The 15981-nt window shown below is 41.2% G+C and overlaps 1 protein-coding gene across 3 annotated transcripts in view; it reads left to right on the plus strand.

Moving 5' to 3' along the window:
- BMPER (BMP binding endothelial regulator) overlaps window positions 1–15981 on the plus strand; it is a 148541-nt gene that overhangs the window by 94228 nt on the left and 38332 nt on the right. For all 3 annotated transcript variants that reach the window (XM_036406594.2, XM_036406592.2, XM_036406593.2), the window contains exons 12-13: window positions 351–680; window positions 7769–8105. In XM_036406594.2, coding sequence (XP_036262487.1) covers window positions 351–680; window positions 7769–8105 — 667 coding nt within the window. The remainder of the gene's footprint in view (window positions 1–350; window positions 681–7768; window positions 8106–15981) is intronic.

Raw genomic sequence — 15981 nt, forward strand, 5'->3', positions numbered from 1 at the left:
CTGCTAAAGTGATCTGATGTTTTTTATTTCAGGGAGTCACTGAAATTTGAAAAAGTTCACAGATGTTGTAATAATCTAAACTGTACGTTGTGTTTAAGGGACAAAGTTGCAGCTTAGCCTTTCTATGCTACCCCAGGGATGAACTGGCCTTTGTTACCAGTCACTTTGGGGAAGACTTCTAAAGCAATAAAGCTTTTGTTTTTCAAAGATATATTTAATCTCTGTGGGCACCAGTCAAAATCTACCCTGTAGAGCAGGTAGATTAGGTGAGAGCAGCATCTCTAAGTTCTTATAACTGCTTTTTTCCACCTTTGATTGATATGGCACTTTTGTTTCTCACTCACCTGCAGAGCCTGGAGTTTGCACTGTATTTGGAGATCCTCACTACAACACTTTTGATGGACGGACATTTAACTTTCAGGGAACATGTCAGTACGTTTTGACGAAAGACTGCTCCTCCTCTGCCTCACCCTTTCAGGTGCTGGTAAAAAACGATGCCCGTCGGACCCGTTCTTTCTCCTGGACAAAGTCAGTGGACCTTGTGTTGGGCAGAAGCACAATCAGCCTCCAGCAGCACCTCACAGTGAAGTGGAATGGGACCCGAATTTCACTGCCTTGCGAGACACCACAATTTCACATCGATTTGGATGGTTATTTGCTGAAAGTGACAACCAAAGCAGGTAAGACAAGTATGTGTGTGTCTGTGTATGTGTTTGTGTGTGTGTCTTCTTTCTCTCTGAAGAACTTCTGAAGTTCAGCATGAACAGTAGTCAGTAAAAAAACATGATAGCAGTAATAAATAGCATTATAACTCTTTAGAGATCAGAGAAACCCACAGTGCTTTCAAAATTCCCACAGCCCACAAGCAGACAGAAATCCCAGCTCTGAGTTTGAAGCCTGGAGGATATTGCTAGGCTGTGTTTCATTCTGCAGCTGATAATTAACTGCCCAAACAGACAAATGTGCCATGACTTTCACTTCCAGTAACTTAAAAGTGGCTTATGGAGAGTATGGTGGGTTGACCCTGGCTGGCCATCAACTAAACATGCCCATGCCCACCAAAGCCACTGTATCACTTTCCTCCTCACCTGGACAGGAAGGAGAAAATATAGTGGAAGACTTGTGGTTCAAGATATGGACTGGTAGATATCACTCAGCAATTACCACTGTGAGAAAAAATAGACTCCATTTCAGGAAATTAGTTTAATTTATTGCCAATAATATTAGGGTAGGATAATGAGAAATGAAGTAAATCTTCAAAAAGCCTCCACGCTCCAAATCCCCTTCTTCACAAACTTAACTTTACTCCTGATTCTCTCTACCTCCTCCTGCCCTGAGTGCTGTAGGGGGATTGGGAATGGGATTTGCAGTCAGTCCATCACACATACTGTATCTACCACTTCTTCCTCCTCACACTTATTTGTTGCTCCAGCATGGAGAGTCCCTTCTACAGGAGACAGTTCTCTGCAAAGTTCTCCAGTGTTTGTCCCTCCCATGGGCTGCATTTCTTCACAAACTTCAAAAATGCAGGTCCCTTCTACAGGGTGCAGCCCTCCAGGAACAGACTCTAATGTGGATTCCCCATGAGGTCACAAGTCCTGCTAGCAAATATGCTCTAGGGTGGGCTCCTCTCTTCATGGCTTCCCATGGGGTCACAGTCTCCTGACATCCATCTGCTCCAGTGTGAGGTTATCCAGGGGCTGCAGGTGGATGTCTACTCCAGCATGGAGCTCCATGGGCTGCAGGAGGGCAGCCTTGTCTCACCGTGGTCTGCACCCTGGGCTGCTCAGTACCTCCTCTCGCTCCCTCTCTGCTGACTGCAGAATTGTTGATCTTATACTCTCCCTCCTCTTTCTGACTGCAGTTGCACAGGGCTTTTCTCCCCCTTCTTAAATATGTTATCCCGGAGGTGCTGCCACTGTTGCCAAGGCTGAGCCTATCTTGGAGCCAGCTGGAATTGGTCCATCTCAGAGACAGCTGCAATTGGCTGTGTCGGACATGGGGGAAGTTTCTGGCAGCCTCTCACAGAAGCCACCCCTGTAGCTCTCTCCTTCCAAAATCTTACCATAAAAACGCAATACATGGTATCGTTTGATACAGATAAGAACTGAGAAAGTATCAGTTCTTAAACATAAAATTCATGTTTTGCAGAGTTGCAGCAATGTATCTTGCAGTTAAGGTGATCAATTATATATTCATAGTTATAGATGGCTGGAATGAGTTTAAGTTGTAAAATTATGGAAATATTTCACTGTCCAGCAAAATGGAGGCACTGGTTTGAAAAACAAGGCATAATTTACTGTTCAGTGCCATCTTGTTTGGCTTGCTTTATGCCCAAGTAAGAAGTTGTCTGCAAGGAACAAACACCACAAGCAAGAGGAAATGAGAAACTTTATAGAATTTTTTCACCAGGAGAAAAAAGTTGGAGAAATTTCTGTTTCAGAAGGATTTAAAAAAATATATGCTTTCCCAGTCTAAGGTGAAAAAAGAGAGGGAGGAAGTAATACAAAATAAGCAAAACTGCTGCACTAGAAGTAAAATTTCTACCTTATTTCTAGAAAAGGGGAAGGGAAGTAGCATTCTCTCAGATCTTTTGAGTCTTAGAAAATGCATTAATTGTCAAAATGCTAAATTTTCAAAATGCTAAAAAGTAGGAGGACTTACTTTTGTTTTGATAAACTGTTCTGAAACCATAGTGTCTTTGCGTAGATAAATACTGAGGGAGGGTTTAAAACTTTCTCATTAGCATGTGTTAGGTACTACTATAGTCCTGAGAGATTTCTCCTACACAGTGAAGTACTGTTTCAGTGAGGATACTGTTTACTGTTAATTCAATTAAATGCCATGTGAAAGCAGTGAAACCAGTCTTTCTTATGGAGTGATACGGTCACAGGCATGACGCATAGTCATACTCATTATCTAGCATAATTTTGTTTCGGGGGGACACTAGCACCCGCTGTTGAGCTGAGAATTTAGACACCTGTTCATATTGCCTCTGGAAAAGTGAGTCTGCATAATGTGGATCCCAGCTCTGGGCTCATTCCTCAAAGTGGCAATGCAGATTTTTGTGGCTGTCTGTAAAATGCACACAAGTTGACCATTATTCACAAGTTCTAATTAGAAGCATCTTGAGGGTTTTTCTTTGCAGCCAGCTGAACACCATGAATTCAGGCGATGTGGATTTCATTAGCCAGCCACAGGCCAAGGAAAGGTTTTCAACTGAAGATGAATGACAACTAATCCTGCTGCTATTCCATTTGTCTCTGGTGCAAGCCTAATAAATGACTGCACACATCTTTGTCCATGTGTTGGCAGAGGAAGTGCAAACATGGCATATGACAACATACCAAACAGTGTGTAATCACTGCAAATTATAGCCTAAATAATTCCTCCTCTTAACGGAGCAGGATCAGGTTTCTCTTGCTGAATACAGAATGATGGGCCAAGTCCTACTTTCTTCAGCACATAAGGCCTGAGAAGTAGCAGAATGACCTGGCTCCATTTTGCTGGGAGAGGACAAGCAACAGAGAGACTGTAGAGAGGAAGAATGTGCTGAGTAGAACTGGTTTAAAGGCAAACATTTTGTTCCAGAAGTTCTCAGTACCTGGGGAAAAAAAATGGAGAAATTTCTGTTTCAGAAGGAAACATGGATTTTTAAAAATATATGCTTTCCCAGTGTAGGGTGAAAAAAGAGAGAGAGGAAGTAATGAAAAATAAGCAAAACTGCTGCACCAGAAGTAAAATTCAAAATAAAATTGGGCTGGGAAATGCAGGGTCTGGTCCTTACAGCTCAGCCAGCATTCCCACGGATTTTGGTTTTCCTTTTGCAGAGCTGGGAATTGAGCCTTAGATAAAACAGACAAGCCCAAAGATTCAGGAAGTCTTGTGGTCCCTGGCTACAGGGCAGTGTGCATGGCAGGGCAGTCTTGGAGTTTCATACCCTGATCATTCAGGCTTCCAGGCAGCCCACCAGGCGAGCTGGCAGGAAACCAGCTTGGAGCTTTGCCGGTGCTGTGTTGGAAGTTCATTGAATACGATATGTCTCCCTGAAGCATTTCAGTTCTGATGAATTGGCATTTTCCAGTGAAAACCTGTTTTGTTGCTAAATTCCTCACCAGCTGTAGCCCTGGATGGCACGCAGCAGCAGTCTTTGTAGTCTGCACTGGCAGCTATGGGTGTGCTTGGGGTGTTGTGTCCTTATCCAAATTTCTGTGCTAGAAAGACAAAAGTGTCTTTGGTAGGTAACATGGGGCTGGTGTTACTTACCCATTCCTCTATTGCACAAGCATTTTGTTGTTCTTGTTTCTGCACTATCTTTTGCACAAAGCCATTTTGCTGCATTTTTTTCTGTACTACTTTGGCATTAAATGTCTGGGGAAGAGCTGTTTGTGAGTTCTTGAGGATGCCTTTAAACCTCAAGGATGCCATGAAAAATCATGCAGAACAATTGATGAGAGGTCCTATAATGGGCAACTCAGTATGTGATATGCATAAATCCAGAAGGATTTTTTAATGGAGTAGAGCAGACAATATGCCAAGTTAAAAAATCAAGTAGCAAGTTGGTTGAGCATCCTTCAAAGAGAGGGAGTAATTGGAAAAAATGAAAAAGTAACTCAGAGAATATTCCTTTTCTGCACATCCCCAGATGGGACAGATGTTGCATCCTTTGGCTTCTCATCTCTTGGTTTCTGATTCTTGTCCAAGTGAATGGGAAACTCATTCATTTTGGGTGGGGGGAAGAAAGGGGGGGTATAGGCACCAAGAAAATCTTCCAAACAGTTTTTGCCTGCCAATGAGACCATTTCAAACACTGCTCTGTAGCATAATCCCATCTGTCACAGCTCTTACTGGTTTACAGAAACTAACTGGACTTTCTGCTTGTGAGAAAACAAAAGGCACACACTGCAGAGTGTGATCAGGGTCCAACAAAATTGTCATGCATGTAGGGGTAATTACCCTTCCTTGTTACTCCAAAAAGGAATAAGCTCTGTTATGGACAGAAACCTTTAGGCTCTTCATCAAAGCCAGAAATTACCCTTCTATCTGAGCAATTACAGCAGAATGAAGTGTAATTAAGCCATACCAGCTAGAGGAAAGTACATCCATGTGGCAGTTACACAGTGAATCTCTTGAATGAAATCCAGTAATCAAGGCAGGAATCTCTAGATTTAAAAATGTGCATTTTTATATGCTGAGAAGAAAAGCGGTAATTTCATGTTATTTTTCTTCTGCATACCTGCATTTCTTTTGCAGGTCTACAAAAGCAACATGTAACAAGTAAATTAACTCAGGGAAAGAGGACATAAATGTTCATAAAAATTTTCAAGTTAACCTTTCATAATTAATGTATTTTAACTGAAGGTCAGTAACTTTTGTCTTAAGAAAAAAAGAAGTCTTAAAAGCAAACTTAAGGCAGAATCCTTAGCCAGTCTTTTCTGACTTTGTTTAAAGTAGGGAGCTTCTGAGGGAGTTTCTCTGGGGGAAAAACTTGAACATAGCCTTAAAGCTTTAGTTATTTTCTGAAAGAACTGTCTGAGAATTTGATCTTGATGCTTTAAACTTTGAGAAAGTTTATATGATTCTCAAGTCTGAAGAAATCTTGGTTTATAAGTTAATGGCAAGTATTTTCTAAATGCCAGCACGGCAGTATTAATCTTGTGTCTGCAAATCAAGCTGTGTTTTGTTTTGTTCAGTGTTGTCAGAAGCAAAGACCGCTGGATTTTGAATTTGTCCAGCAGTAATAATGTATGAAGCAGCTTAAAAGGCAGCTTTCCCCCTTGCCACTGTGCTGGCCTCATTAACAGTTGTAGTCTTGCACAATTTCTCAGTTGGCTGGGTGCAAAGTGCCTTTGGAGGAGGAGACAGTGGCCCCATCCATGCTGGGTTTATGAGGTAATTTGAAACTGATTTCAGGCATAGTTAGCTCAGGATACATTTGTGCTACCATTGCTAAGCTATGGTGTTAAGAAAATAGTGTAATAGACTGCAGTGACTGGTAATGCAGAATTACCTTCACAGCCTTGATGAGTAAATCATTCCCAAAACTCTTGGAGACATGGTGTAACCTACACAAGCACTGGGGCAGGATGTTAAGATGGCACCCTTCTATAGCCATCATTTACTCTTGAACCTCACCCTGTTCCTCTGCAGCACAGGTAGGAATTGTCATAGGAGACAATGGGATGTGTTGCTGAAGGAAGGATTCCAGCTTTGAACTGAGTCCCTGGTATGTTAATTACTTGCATGAGGATAGGGCAGGATTTGGATCACACAGTGACAAGCACTGATTTACCAGGGGAAAGGGTGGTGCTAAGCCAGCCCACACAGCAAATGAAGAAAGCTGGAGTGAAGCCCTGGTCCTCCACCACAGAATGATGCTCTTTGGTATTCTTGGCTAAGCAGGAGGAACAGGGTAAAATCTGGATTATCCTGTTGAAAAGCAGGATCTCGTGTTTATCCTTAACCAATGGCTGCTCACAGGTATTTTATGAGAATAAGTTAATATCAGCAAAATGATTTATGACCTTCAAATGCAGGGTTCCTGCAGATGTGACATAGAAGGATTCAGCAGACAGTGGAAATAGTTACCAGAAAGGCCATTTTTGGGTAGAAGTTAAGCAGCAATGTTTCTTGGTGTTGTTTTTATCCCAAATGATATCAAAATGGTTTTCCCTTATGAGCTGCCTATTTACTCCTCAAAGAATGGAATCCATTTAATTTACAGTCGCTAAGGTAAAAACTAGAAGTTTAGTCTCCCCCTGATTTCTGGCTCCTCTAGAGTATCTCTGGGAACAGAAAGACATTCAGAAAGTAGTTTATTTCCTCTGCATTAGACAGTCTGTTGTGATCCAGAGCTGCCTATTTTACTCCATCAAAGGGCCTAGACAGCTGACTTAAAATAGACACCTAGCTTTTAGATGGGTACAGACAGATAAAATGGGTGTCACTCGCAAAAAGTAACTCTGATTTTGATGTTCCAGAAGCACCAAACCTTCCTGTAAAGCAAATTGTAGGAGACGGCTTACATCCCAGCCACTAGGTGAAGGTTTGATGTTTACCATAATTTCTCAGTTTTGCTAACTTATGCAGACAAAAAGCTGGTAATTAATGCCTTTTGAGTGAACAGTTTGAATCCAATCCAGAATGCTTTCTTACATCAGTTTTGCCATCTGATATATCTTTGTTGTAATCTTTTTAACTCTTTTTATTCCCCCAAAATAAGGTAACTTGTATTGGAACAGTTGTATTCATCCCAATGAGCGATCAGTGTCAGCTTTGTAGGCAAGAGTAGGATGTTTCCCATAAGGTTACAGCTGGAGTCTCATGGGTCATGGACATCTTTGTATTACCACTACCTGTGCAATGGGTAACAATGGTTGAAATTCTAGGCCCCCTGCAAAATCAGCTAGACATTTACCATAGCAAGTTCAATTCTTCCAGAATTTTGCAAGAGCCTTCCTTTGATATTGATATCCTGCCTTGCCTCCATATTTTTTAGGATAACCCCATTCATTAGCAAGAAAGAACAAAAATAAGAAGAGATAGGCAGGCATGTATTGTAATTGACTGTAGTTTAAGAAACACTGCACTTGCCAGAGGCACTTACTGGGAACTATATAGAAATCTAACAGCATTATCAGAACTAAGCCCATGGCTTTGTTCAGAGTCCCATTAACACTGTTTCACAAACATAAGGTGCAGTTTGTTATCCTCAATTTCTTCTTCTCTCTCTCTTTTTTTTTTTTCCTTTGTCTTTTCTTTTTATCAGGCTTGGAAATCTCATGGGATGGAGACAGTTTTGTGGAAGTCATGGCTGCACCTCATCTGAAAGGCAAACTCTGTGGTTTGTGTGGCAATTACAATGGGCACAAGCGAGATGACCTGATTGGGGGGGATGGGAATTTTAAGTTTGATGTGGACGACTTCGCTGAATCCTGGCGCGTGGAGTCGAACGAGTTCTGCAGCCGCCCGCAGAGGAAACCCCTGCCTGAGCTCTGCCATGGGACAGTCAGGGTGAAACTCCGAGCTCATCGGGAATGCCAGAAGCTCAAAGCCTGGGAGTTCCAGAGCTGTCATTCAACAGTGGATTATACCACCTTTTACCGGTAAGTGTGGCTTGCTGTAAAGAGAGGTACTAAGTGACTGTGTGATGAGAAAAACCATGTAGGAGGCCCAGTTTCTGTAGCACTTGAACACATGTTGAGATATGTTTGTTAAGAATTAATATACAAGTTTATATTATATGACGTTTTCTGAGTACAGAATCAGAAGATGGTCCTGAGCAAATAGACCTGAGCAGCCAACAGTGAGAAAGGAAGGCAGGCTTGTGACAAGCTAGAGAAAAAGTACTTTTGGAGACTGAAGAAAGAGGGGGAAGAGATGTCAAAACATTTTTGTAAACTCCCTCTGATTTCAAACTCAGTTGTAAAGTTGAGGCTGACTTCAATTGCTATTGCTTGTGGTCACAGAAGTGTGTCTTCCCAGAAACATTTTGAAAATTACTCTATTAAAGCAAGGATATTAAATATGTCTAATGCCTCTTGGATGGTGTGGTTTGTGGGTTGTGAGTTTGAAAGGGGACCGTTAACAAAAAATTCCATGCATGGCCTGTCCTGCCCTGGGAGAAAAGAAAGACAGATGAGGATCTAGAATCCTTGTCTGAGTGAATTATTATAGATTTTTTTAATCTTTAAAATAGTTTAAGTTTAAGCCACAAAGACATATTTTCTGGTCTTTAATTGGCATGAATTTATTTTCCCCTCACTCAGTAAATACAATTGTCTAGTCTTTGGATTGCCTGACATAAAAGGTAAGAGCAAGCTGAGTCACAGTTGTATGGTTGTAGATGAAGCTGCCTGATCTCCGTGCTCCCAGCTTTCCCCACTTGGTCACATTCACTATTTGATTTACTAGGAAAAGTTTTCTAGAATGACTCAATTTCCCTTAGGAATTGCCTGTCCTCTTTTTTTGTAATGAGACAGAAAGACGTTTATCTAATCCAGCAGAATACATCTGAGACTGGGAAATGCTAGAAGAAACATACAGCTTGGCTTGTAGTCTGTGTGCCTCAGCACACAGCATTTATTTTGCTGTGGTGTATCCTGTGCTAGGAGCCTGGCAAAGAGTAAAGATTATATTGTGTGCAGGTTATGACACTTTATCTTTTCCAATGGCTGAAGGCACAACAGAGAGCACTAGAGAAGCTAACACATGCACACAGGTTCTGTTGAATACATTTCAGCAACATTCCCATCTCACTTCCATCGTCCTTTAAAGGTAAGTGGTGACAATGCAAATGGAAAACAGGTGTAGAGAGATTTGTTTAATTTTGCAGTGGATTTTTTGTTCCTTTTTTAAAGTAGCTCATGATTAATTTAGTGCAATACACTTCCTGACACCAGAGCAGAAAGTGATTTATATTTTGGCTACAACAGTCAAAAAAATTCTACATGGTTGCACTCAAGAATTACCATAGAGCTTTTCTGTTCCTTTAAAATGATATCTAATGTTTGTCCTGGAAAGGCAATGAAATCAAGCAAGTATTTAATTTGTGTCCTTTTGTAGAAAAGTGTATTTTTCCCTCAGGAAACGTTACATTGAAATGACCATCATATTTTGTCAGAAGTAGCTGTTGTTTCCATTTCGATGTTGCTAGCTGTTAAAATGCTCAGCTTCCAACACAGGAATGAAGATAAACTATAATTTATAGCCAAATAATGGTATATAATAGAATGCTGCTTCTTGTCAGAAACTGATAAAGTTGTAGCAAGGAATTTTGTCAATGACCATGGCCATTTTTCGTACCAGGAAGTGTCCACAAGGAGGTAATGATTATGGGATACACATTCAAGAAAGATTTGCATTTTTCATTAATTCTGTTCCAATAACTCATTACTGGTGATGTGCTTTTGCAGGAGATTTAGATTTCCATTGAAAGAAATTCAAATTAACACAGCTTTTAACTGAGGTTTTTTTGGAGAAGCATATTTAGTCAATGTTCTCTAATTTCAGGGTGAGTTCAACTAAAATTTTTAAAATTCTGCTTTTTTTAATCTGAGCAGGCTCTTAGCCGTAAGAAAAGGGAAGGATAGGGTTAGATTCTTTTTTTTTCTCCCAATATCCTCGTTGAATTGAATAGCTTCTCAGTTTTTACCCTCCAACATAATTATGGAATTTTTCCTTTTGAAATACTATATTTTCAAGAGTTATCCTTTCTTTGTCCTTTTTGCCTGTATTACTGACATTGCTTCATTTTCATTTTGCTGCTCGGGTAGTGACCTGCTATTAATAAAAATTCTCAAAAATAGAAATAAACTCAGCAGGAACATTAGGAATTAGGGTGTGTTTTCTCCAAATACCAAAAAAGGCAGCGAACAATGCACTGCAAACTTTTGTTTGACATTGTGTTACTGAGGAGATTTGTGTGAAGATATCTCAAATTCATTTAAGTCTCGTTCTTTGTACAGCTGTAGTTTCTCCTTTTGTTAGCCATCCAAAAAACATGCAGCGTGATTGCCATGGTTGTTAAGTGAAAAGGATATAGCTCATGTTTTAGAGAGTAGAGATCTAGCTGCATGTTGACTCCTGTGCTTGACCTTGAGAGATCTGTGACACCTTAGGTTTTGCATCTTACCCTTAACCCTTTTTTTGTGATGTTGTGACTTTGGTGACTTGTGTTTCCCTGCAAAGCATATGGCAGAAGAAAGTAAAATGTGAGCATGTGAGAAAGGATTTTGAAATTGTTCTGACTGCAGATGAAAAAAATTTTACACCACTTTTTAAGTTCTTTGTTTTGTAACTAATGTTACTATTAAAAAAACTATGTTTTTTTAATTGTGGTTTGCTTTGTTTAGTTTGGGGCTGGTATTTTTTGTTTGTCTTTAATGCATTTCTAGTTGTTCAGTACTCATGTGTAATACTCTAAAAATAACCCTTTGTGTTCAACTTTTTTGAGGCAAGTTCATTAAGCAGGGAAAATATTTTGAATTTCTAGGAGATTTTGGTAGATCCTGTGTGAAGAAGAGATTAGCAGTTAGGGTCATCACTATTGCCACTTATCTATTTTGGTATTTCATTATGGCTAACCTTCCTAGAGTGGTCCTTGAAAAAAAAAATAAGGTAAAATAAAGTTACCAAGGTTACTCAGTATCAAGTTGTAGGCAAGATATTTAAACCATGTATGCAATAAAGCTGTCACTCAAACTCCTGAAACTGCTCTTGAGTATAAGCAGAACTAAAATTAGGTGATACTGTCTCAATATCTTGTGCTGTTGTTAACAGAAAAAGCTCTATCACATTATTGGGAAATATTATGGTACCATTTAAGCTCATGGATGAGGATTTGGGGATCTTGGGGAGCTTGAAAAAGGAGAAGAGGACTTTCTGTTCTCACCAAACTGTACCCCATGGCTGATCTCATTGTGCATCTTTGAGCTGTGCTGTAGCAGGGGCCTGCAGGTGACCCCAGCAGGTGAGGCCAGGGAGCAATGTGATCATGCAAGGCAGGTCACCAGTGTGACCCCATGCCTGTTGTGCTTGGTCATGACTGACACCTCTCAGGAGCCTCCTTGAGAGGAGCAGGCAGCCCCTACCATAGGTCTAGGGACTGCAGTGAGGGAGCCACAGCAATGCTGCTTTATGCAGGGAGAAATGTGGCTGCAGGAGGCACTGTAGAGGAAGACACAGGACTCATACCTGAACACCTGCCCTCGTTGGTATCCATGGCTTTCTAGTAGCTTGGTGGGGTCTTTTTCTTTTAAGCAGTTGCATCAATGGATTTGGAACATGACATCGACATGATATCGGTGTATCACCCATCTCTAACACACCTACACAGCAGCTGAGCTCATAAATGACTGATTAGACAGTGCTTGAGTCTCTCACTACTGCCACAATTTTTGAAAAAATTCAGTATCTGCTGAGTAGATTTCTCTATTTCACATTGGAAAATTTGTGTCCCTAACTTTTAAGAGAAGTCTTTTTATTATTATTATTATTCCTATTATTAATATATATTTTTGCTATTGTTATTATTATATTTCAGCAGGCAATAGCACTCTGAATAATTAATTACTCTTTTTCTCTTTTGTAATTGTCCTGGGATGTGTTTTTCTCTTAAACACTTTAATCATCAGTAGTTTAGGGCAAGCAATAATTAACATACTAATAGCATCATTTGTTTGAATCTGTTAATCACATGCATTCAATAATTGAAAATCTACTTTATTGCAATTCTTTACTTAAATGTTCTTTGTGATGTGGTGATATTACTTCATCTGTAGTTCTGGGTTAATCAGTTAATGAATTTCTGTCTCAGTTAACCTATTTACTTTATGCAGTTAACTGCTGCAGTCTTGCAGTTTTTCTAAAAATTTCCACTTACTAAAATACTACTGCTTGGAGTTGAGGCAAAATTTGCAACGTTGTGTAGCCTGTTCTCTGTTATTAAGATTGGCAGTGATGCCATAAAACGGCTGCAGAGAACATGTGAGCATTGCAAAGATGTTTACAAACTGTTTGAAAGATGGGCACCAAAGTTTTGTGGCTTTGAAGCAAAAGGTTTGAAGGTCTTTTTCCCTGTTAGCAATGATGTCCTACAGCTGTAAAATTCATGTGGTTGTGCCCCTATGTTCACTCAGCAGGATGGTACAAACGGAATGTATGCTAAAGAATGACTTAAGAAAATCCTGTTTCAAGTGTTTAAGGGGTGGATGGAACTGAGATCTCTGGAACCCTCAGTTTACTGCCAAAGTGCAAATTGCAAAATTCTCCCCACAAGGTTTTCAGGTTCTGGCTATGGATTAGGGCACAGCAGTTGCTCTGGCTGAGGCTGGGCTGCTCCAGGACTCCTCTGGAGCTGCTCTACTCCTCTGGAGTGGTGTAAGTGCGGGGCAGCTGTAGCTCTTAGTGCTCACCAGGGTGACTCCTGCCCTGGCTCCTGCTCCTGAACCAGCCTCCACATATGTCTTTCCACTCACCCTGGGGCAGAGCTGGCTGTGTCCCCCTTCAAGACAAAGCCAGTGGTATTGGCTCAAAAAAGGGACTGATGGCATGAAACTGTGACTGGTCCCCTTACAGACTTGGCACAGAGCAGGGGTTGGCTCTTGCTTCTGCTGGCCCTTGTGCTGAGGAATGGATGTTTCTGTGCCTGTCAGACTATCTGCCTGAAGCTGGCCCTGAGTCTGGGTACTCGCAGCAGTGTAACCACAACAGAGAGGAGCTCAGGATGAAACAATTTATTCAGCTTCTTGGGCAAATTGTCATAGAGCAGCTGCATGGCCCAGGGAACTTCTGGTTAGAAAGGAATTTAAACATATTTGAAACAATTATTGTTTTTGTTTTTTTTTTATTTTTAAGCAAATCTGCATGAGGATGTGAGTTTTCTATGAATCACAGAATCAAAAAATGAGTAAGGTTGGAGGGGACAAGAGTGGGGTCATCTGGTCCAACCTCCCTGCTCAGGAGGGATCATCCTAGTGTACATGGCACAAAATTGTGTCCAGAGTGTTCTTGAATATGTCCAGTGAGACAGACTCTGCAACCTCTCTGGGCAATCTGTTCCAGTGCTCAGTCACCTGCACAGCAAAGAAGTTCTTCCTCATGTTCAGGTGGAACTTCCTGTCCATCATTTTCTGCCCACTGCCTCTTTTCCTGTTGACTTGCACCACCAAGAAGAGCCTGGAAACATCCTTTTGGCACCCCACTTTTAGATATTTATACACATTAGTGAGGGTCCCTTTCAGTTGTCTCAAGGCTGAACAGGCCCAATTCCCTCATAAGAAAGACACTCCAGTTCCCTAGTCCTTGTTGCCCCCCTGGACCTGCTCTAGGAGCTCCATATCTCCTTTGTACTCAGGAGCCCAGAGCTGGACACAGCACTCCAGATGTGGCCTCACCAGGGCTGAGCAGAGGGCAGGATCACCTCCCTCGACCTGCTGGCAATGTTTTTCCTGATGCACCTCAGGACACCACTGGCCTCCTGGGCCACAAGGGCACACTGCCAGGTCCTTCTTTGCAGAGCTGCTTCCCAGCAGTTTGGCCCCCAGCCTGTGCTGGTACATGGGGTTATTCCTCTCCAGGTGCAGAACCCTGCATTTGCCTTTGTTGAACTTGAGACACTTCCTCTCTGCCCATCTCTCCAACCTATTGAGGTCCTTTCAAAGGGCTGCACAGCAATCTGGTAGTAGATGCATAGGCACTGGGAGAGGCAGTGTGTCCCCAAACCTTGCAAGAGCTCTGGTGCATGGGAACCAGTTCTTCATGCCTATCTGTCTGGGCTGCTTACTGCCTTTCCTTTATGCCTCTGTATGAATTGACATTATCCCCCAAACCACTCAATGCCAACTTGTGCATTTTGTGTAAGGTTGTGATGAACTGCTTGAAATATAGGTAAGAGGCACCATGACTTAGACTGCTGGTGGCTGGCAATGAGAGAAAATGGACTTCATTGTGTCCGATGCATTTTGGGATTTCTAGGAGCAAGCATCAAACTGCCCTGCCTATATGCTAATGGTAAGGAGTACTGCAAAACTACTGCATATATGTAAAATCACCACTCTTTTAAGACCCTTCCTTGAAGTATTTTTCATCTGATATATCCAAAAGTGAGTGAGTTCAAGCTCCCTGAAAAATACTGTTTAGATGTAAAGATTAGAAGTTTGGATTTGGACAAATGGGTTGAGTGGTCAGAAAAGATACATCTAAAGCCAAGCTGAGCTCAATTATCTGCAGATCATGATTCCTCTTCATCTTTCCTCACACCCCTGACCCTGGTGGGGTATTTTTCATGTAACCAAGTCCCATCCACTTGTGTTGGTTTAGAAAAGTACCTCAGGAATTTGGGGCTAGAAAACATTCTTCTCTTTGTATCAGTGGTTATTACAGCTGTAAAACATCGAAGCAGTGCCAGAGGATTCACAGATGTCTCCTTTCCTGTTGAGGTATTGGGATTCAGTGGGGGGAAGGGATTAGGATGGAGAGGGCTCCAAAATCTGACAAAACAGTGGTGTTGGATAGACACCATTCACCTGGGACTGTCCATAGCTTTCTTCCAGCCGAGGAGAGCATGCTTCCCCTTGTACTTCCCTATATGGAAATTTAATTATTTTTTTTTAGCAAGGAGAGATTTGTTATAGGAAACCAGATGAAGCAGCATACTACTATGTGATTAAACCCCTGCAAGTTTCCTTTCCTTCAAAGGATGGCATTTCTGGAATGTATTTGTTTTGCTTATGTAGTTACATGATCACAACCCTACCTGTCCTTTTACACTGAATGAAATGTTATTTCCTACTTCTTGTAAGTGCATTATGAGGCTTCATTTCTCACTTTTCCAGGAAAGAACTTCCTTTGTCATTATCATGAATGGAGGTATATAGAGAATTATGGTGAAAACCTGCTTCTGCCTAGTAAAACTTCATTTCTTCTGGTTTATTACCAGGCTCAATGAAATTCAAGTCAGGTGTTTCATAACCGATTGCTGTCTTCCTCATTGTCCATTGTCTGACAGATGTGAGACTCTGCATGTGAAGCTGTAAGGTCAGTTTGACTGAGACAGAAATGATCCTGAAGGATGGTAGGCACTATGGAGTAGGGAGGAGGCGGGGAGACATCTAACAGAAAAGCAGGGTATGCCCAATACCCTTAACATTTGTCAATATGGACTGCATTCTTAGAGCTTGTTGTTCCTGGATTATTTTGATAGAGGTTTGGTAGTTTGGTGTTTTTATTTTCTGCAGTGCCTTGATGTCATGAGGTACAATTCTGATTTATTGAAATCAATGGGAATTTCGCTATATTTGGGTGACAGGTTTTCATCCTTTTGAATTTTCCTGTCCCAGGAAGCTGTATTACAGTAATCTTTGCATCAGTTACTAATCCTTGTTTTGTCTTCCCACCATTTGCTGTACCACAGATAATTTCAGAAAGCTTCAGCTAGTTGTTTCATTAGCATTCTTTACTGGGGTAGACAAAAGAAAACAC

Source organism: Molothrus ater, chromosome 1, assembly GCF_012460135.2.
Source record: "Molothrus ater isolate BHLD 08-10-18 breed brown headed cowbird chromosome 1, BPBGC_Mater_1.1, whole genome shotgun sequence".
Lineage (NCBI taxonomy): Eukaryota > Metazoa > Chordata > Aves > Passeriformes > Icteridae > Molothrus > Molothrus ater.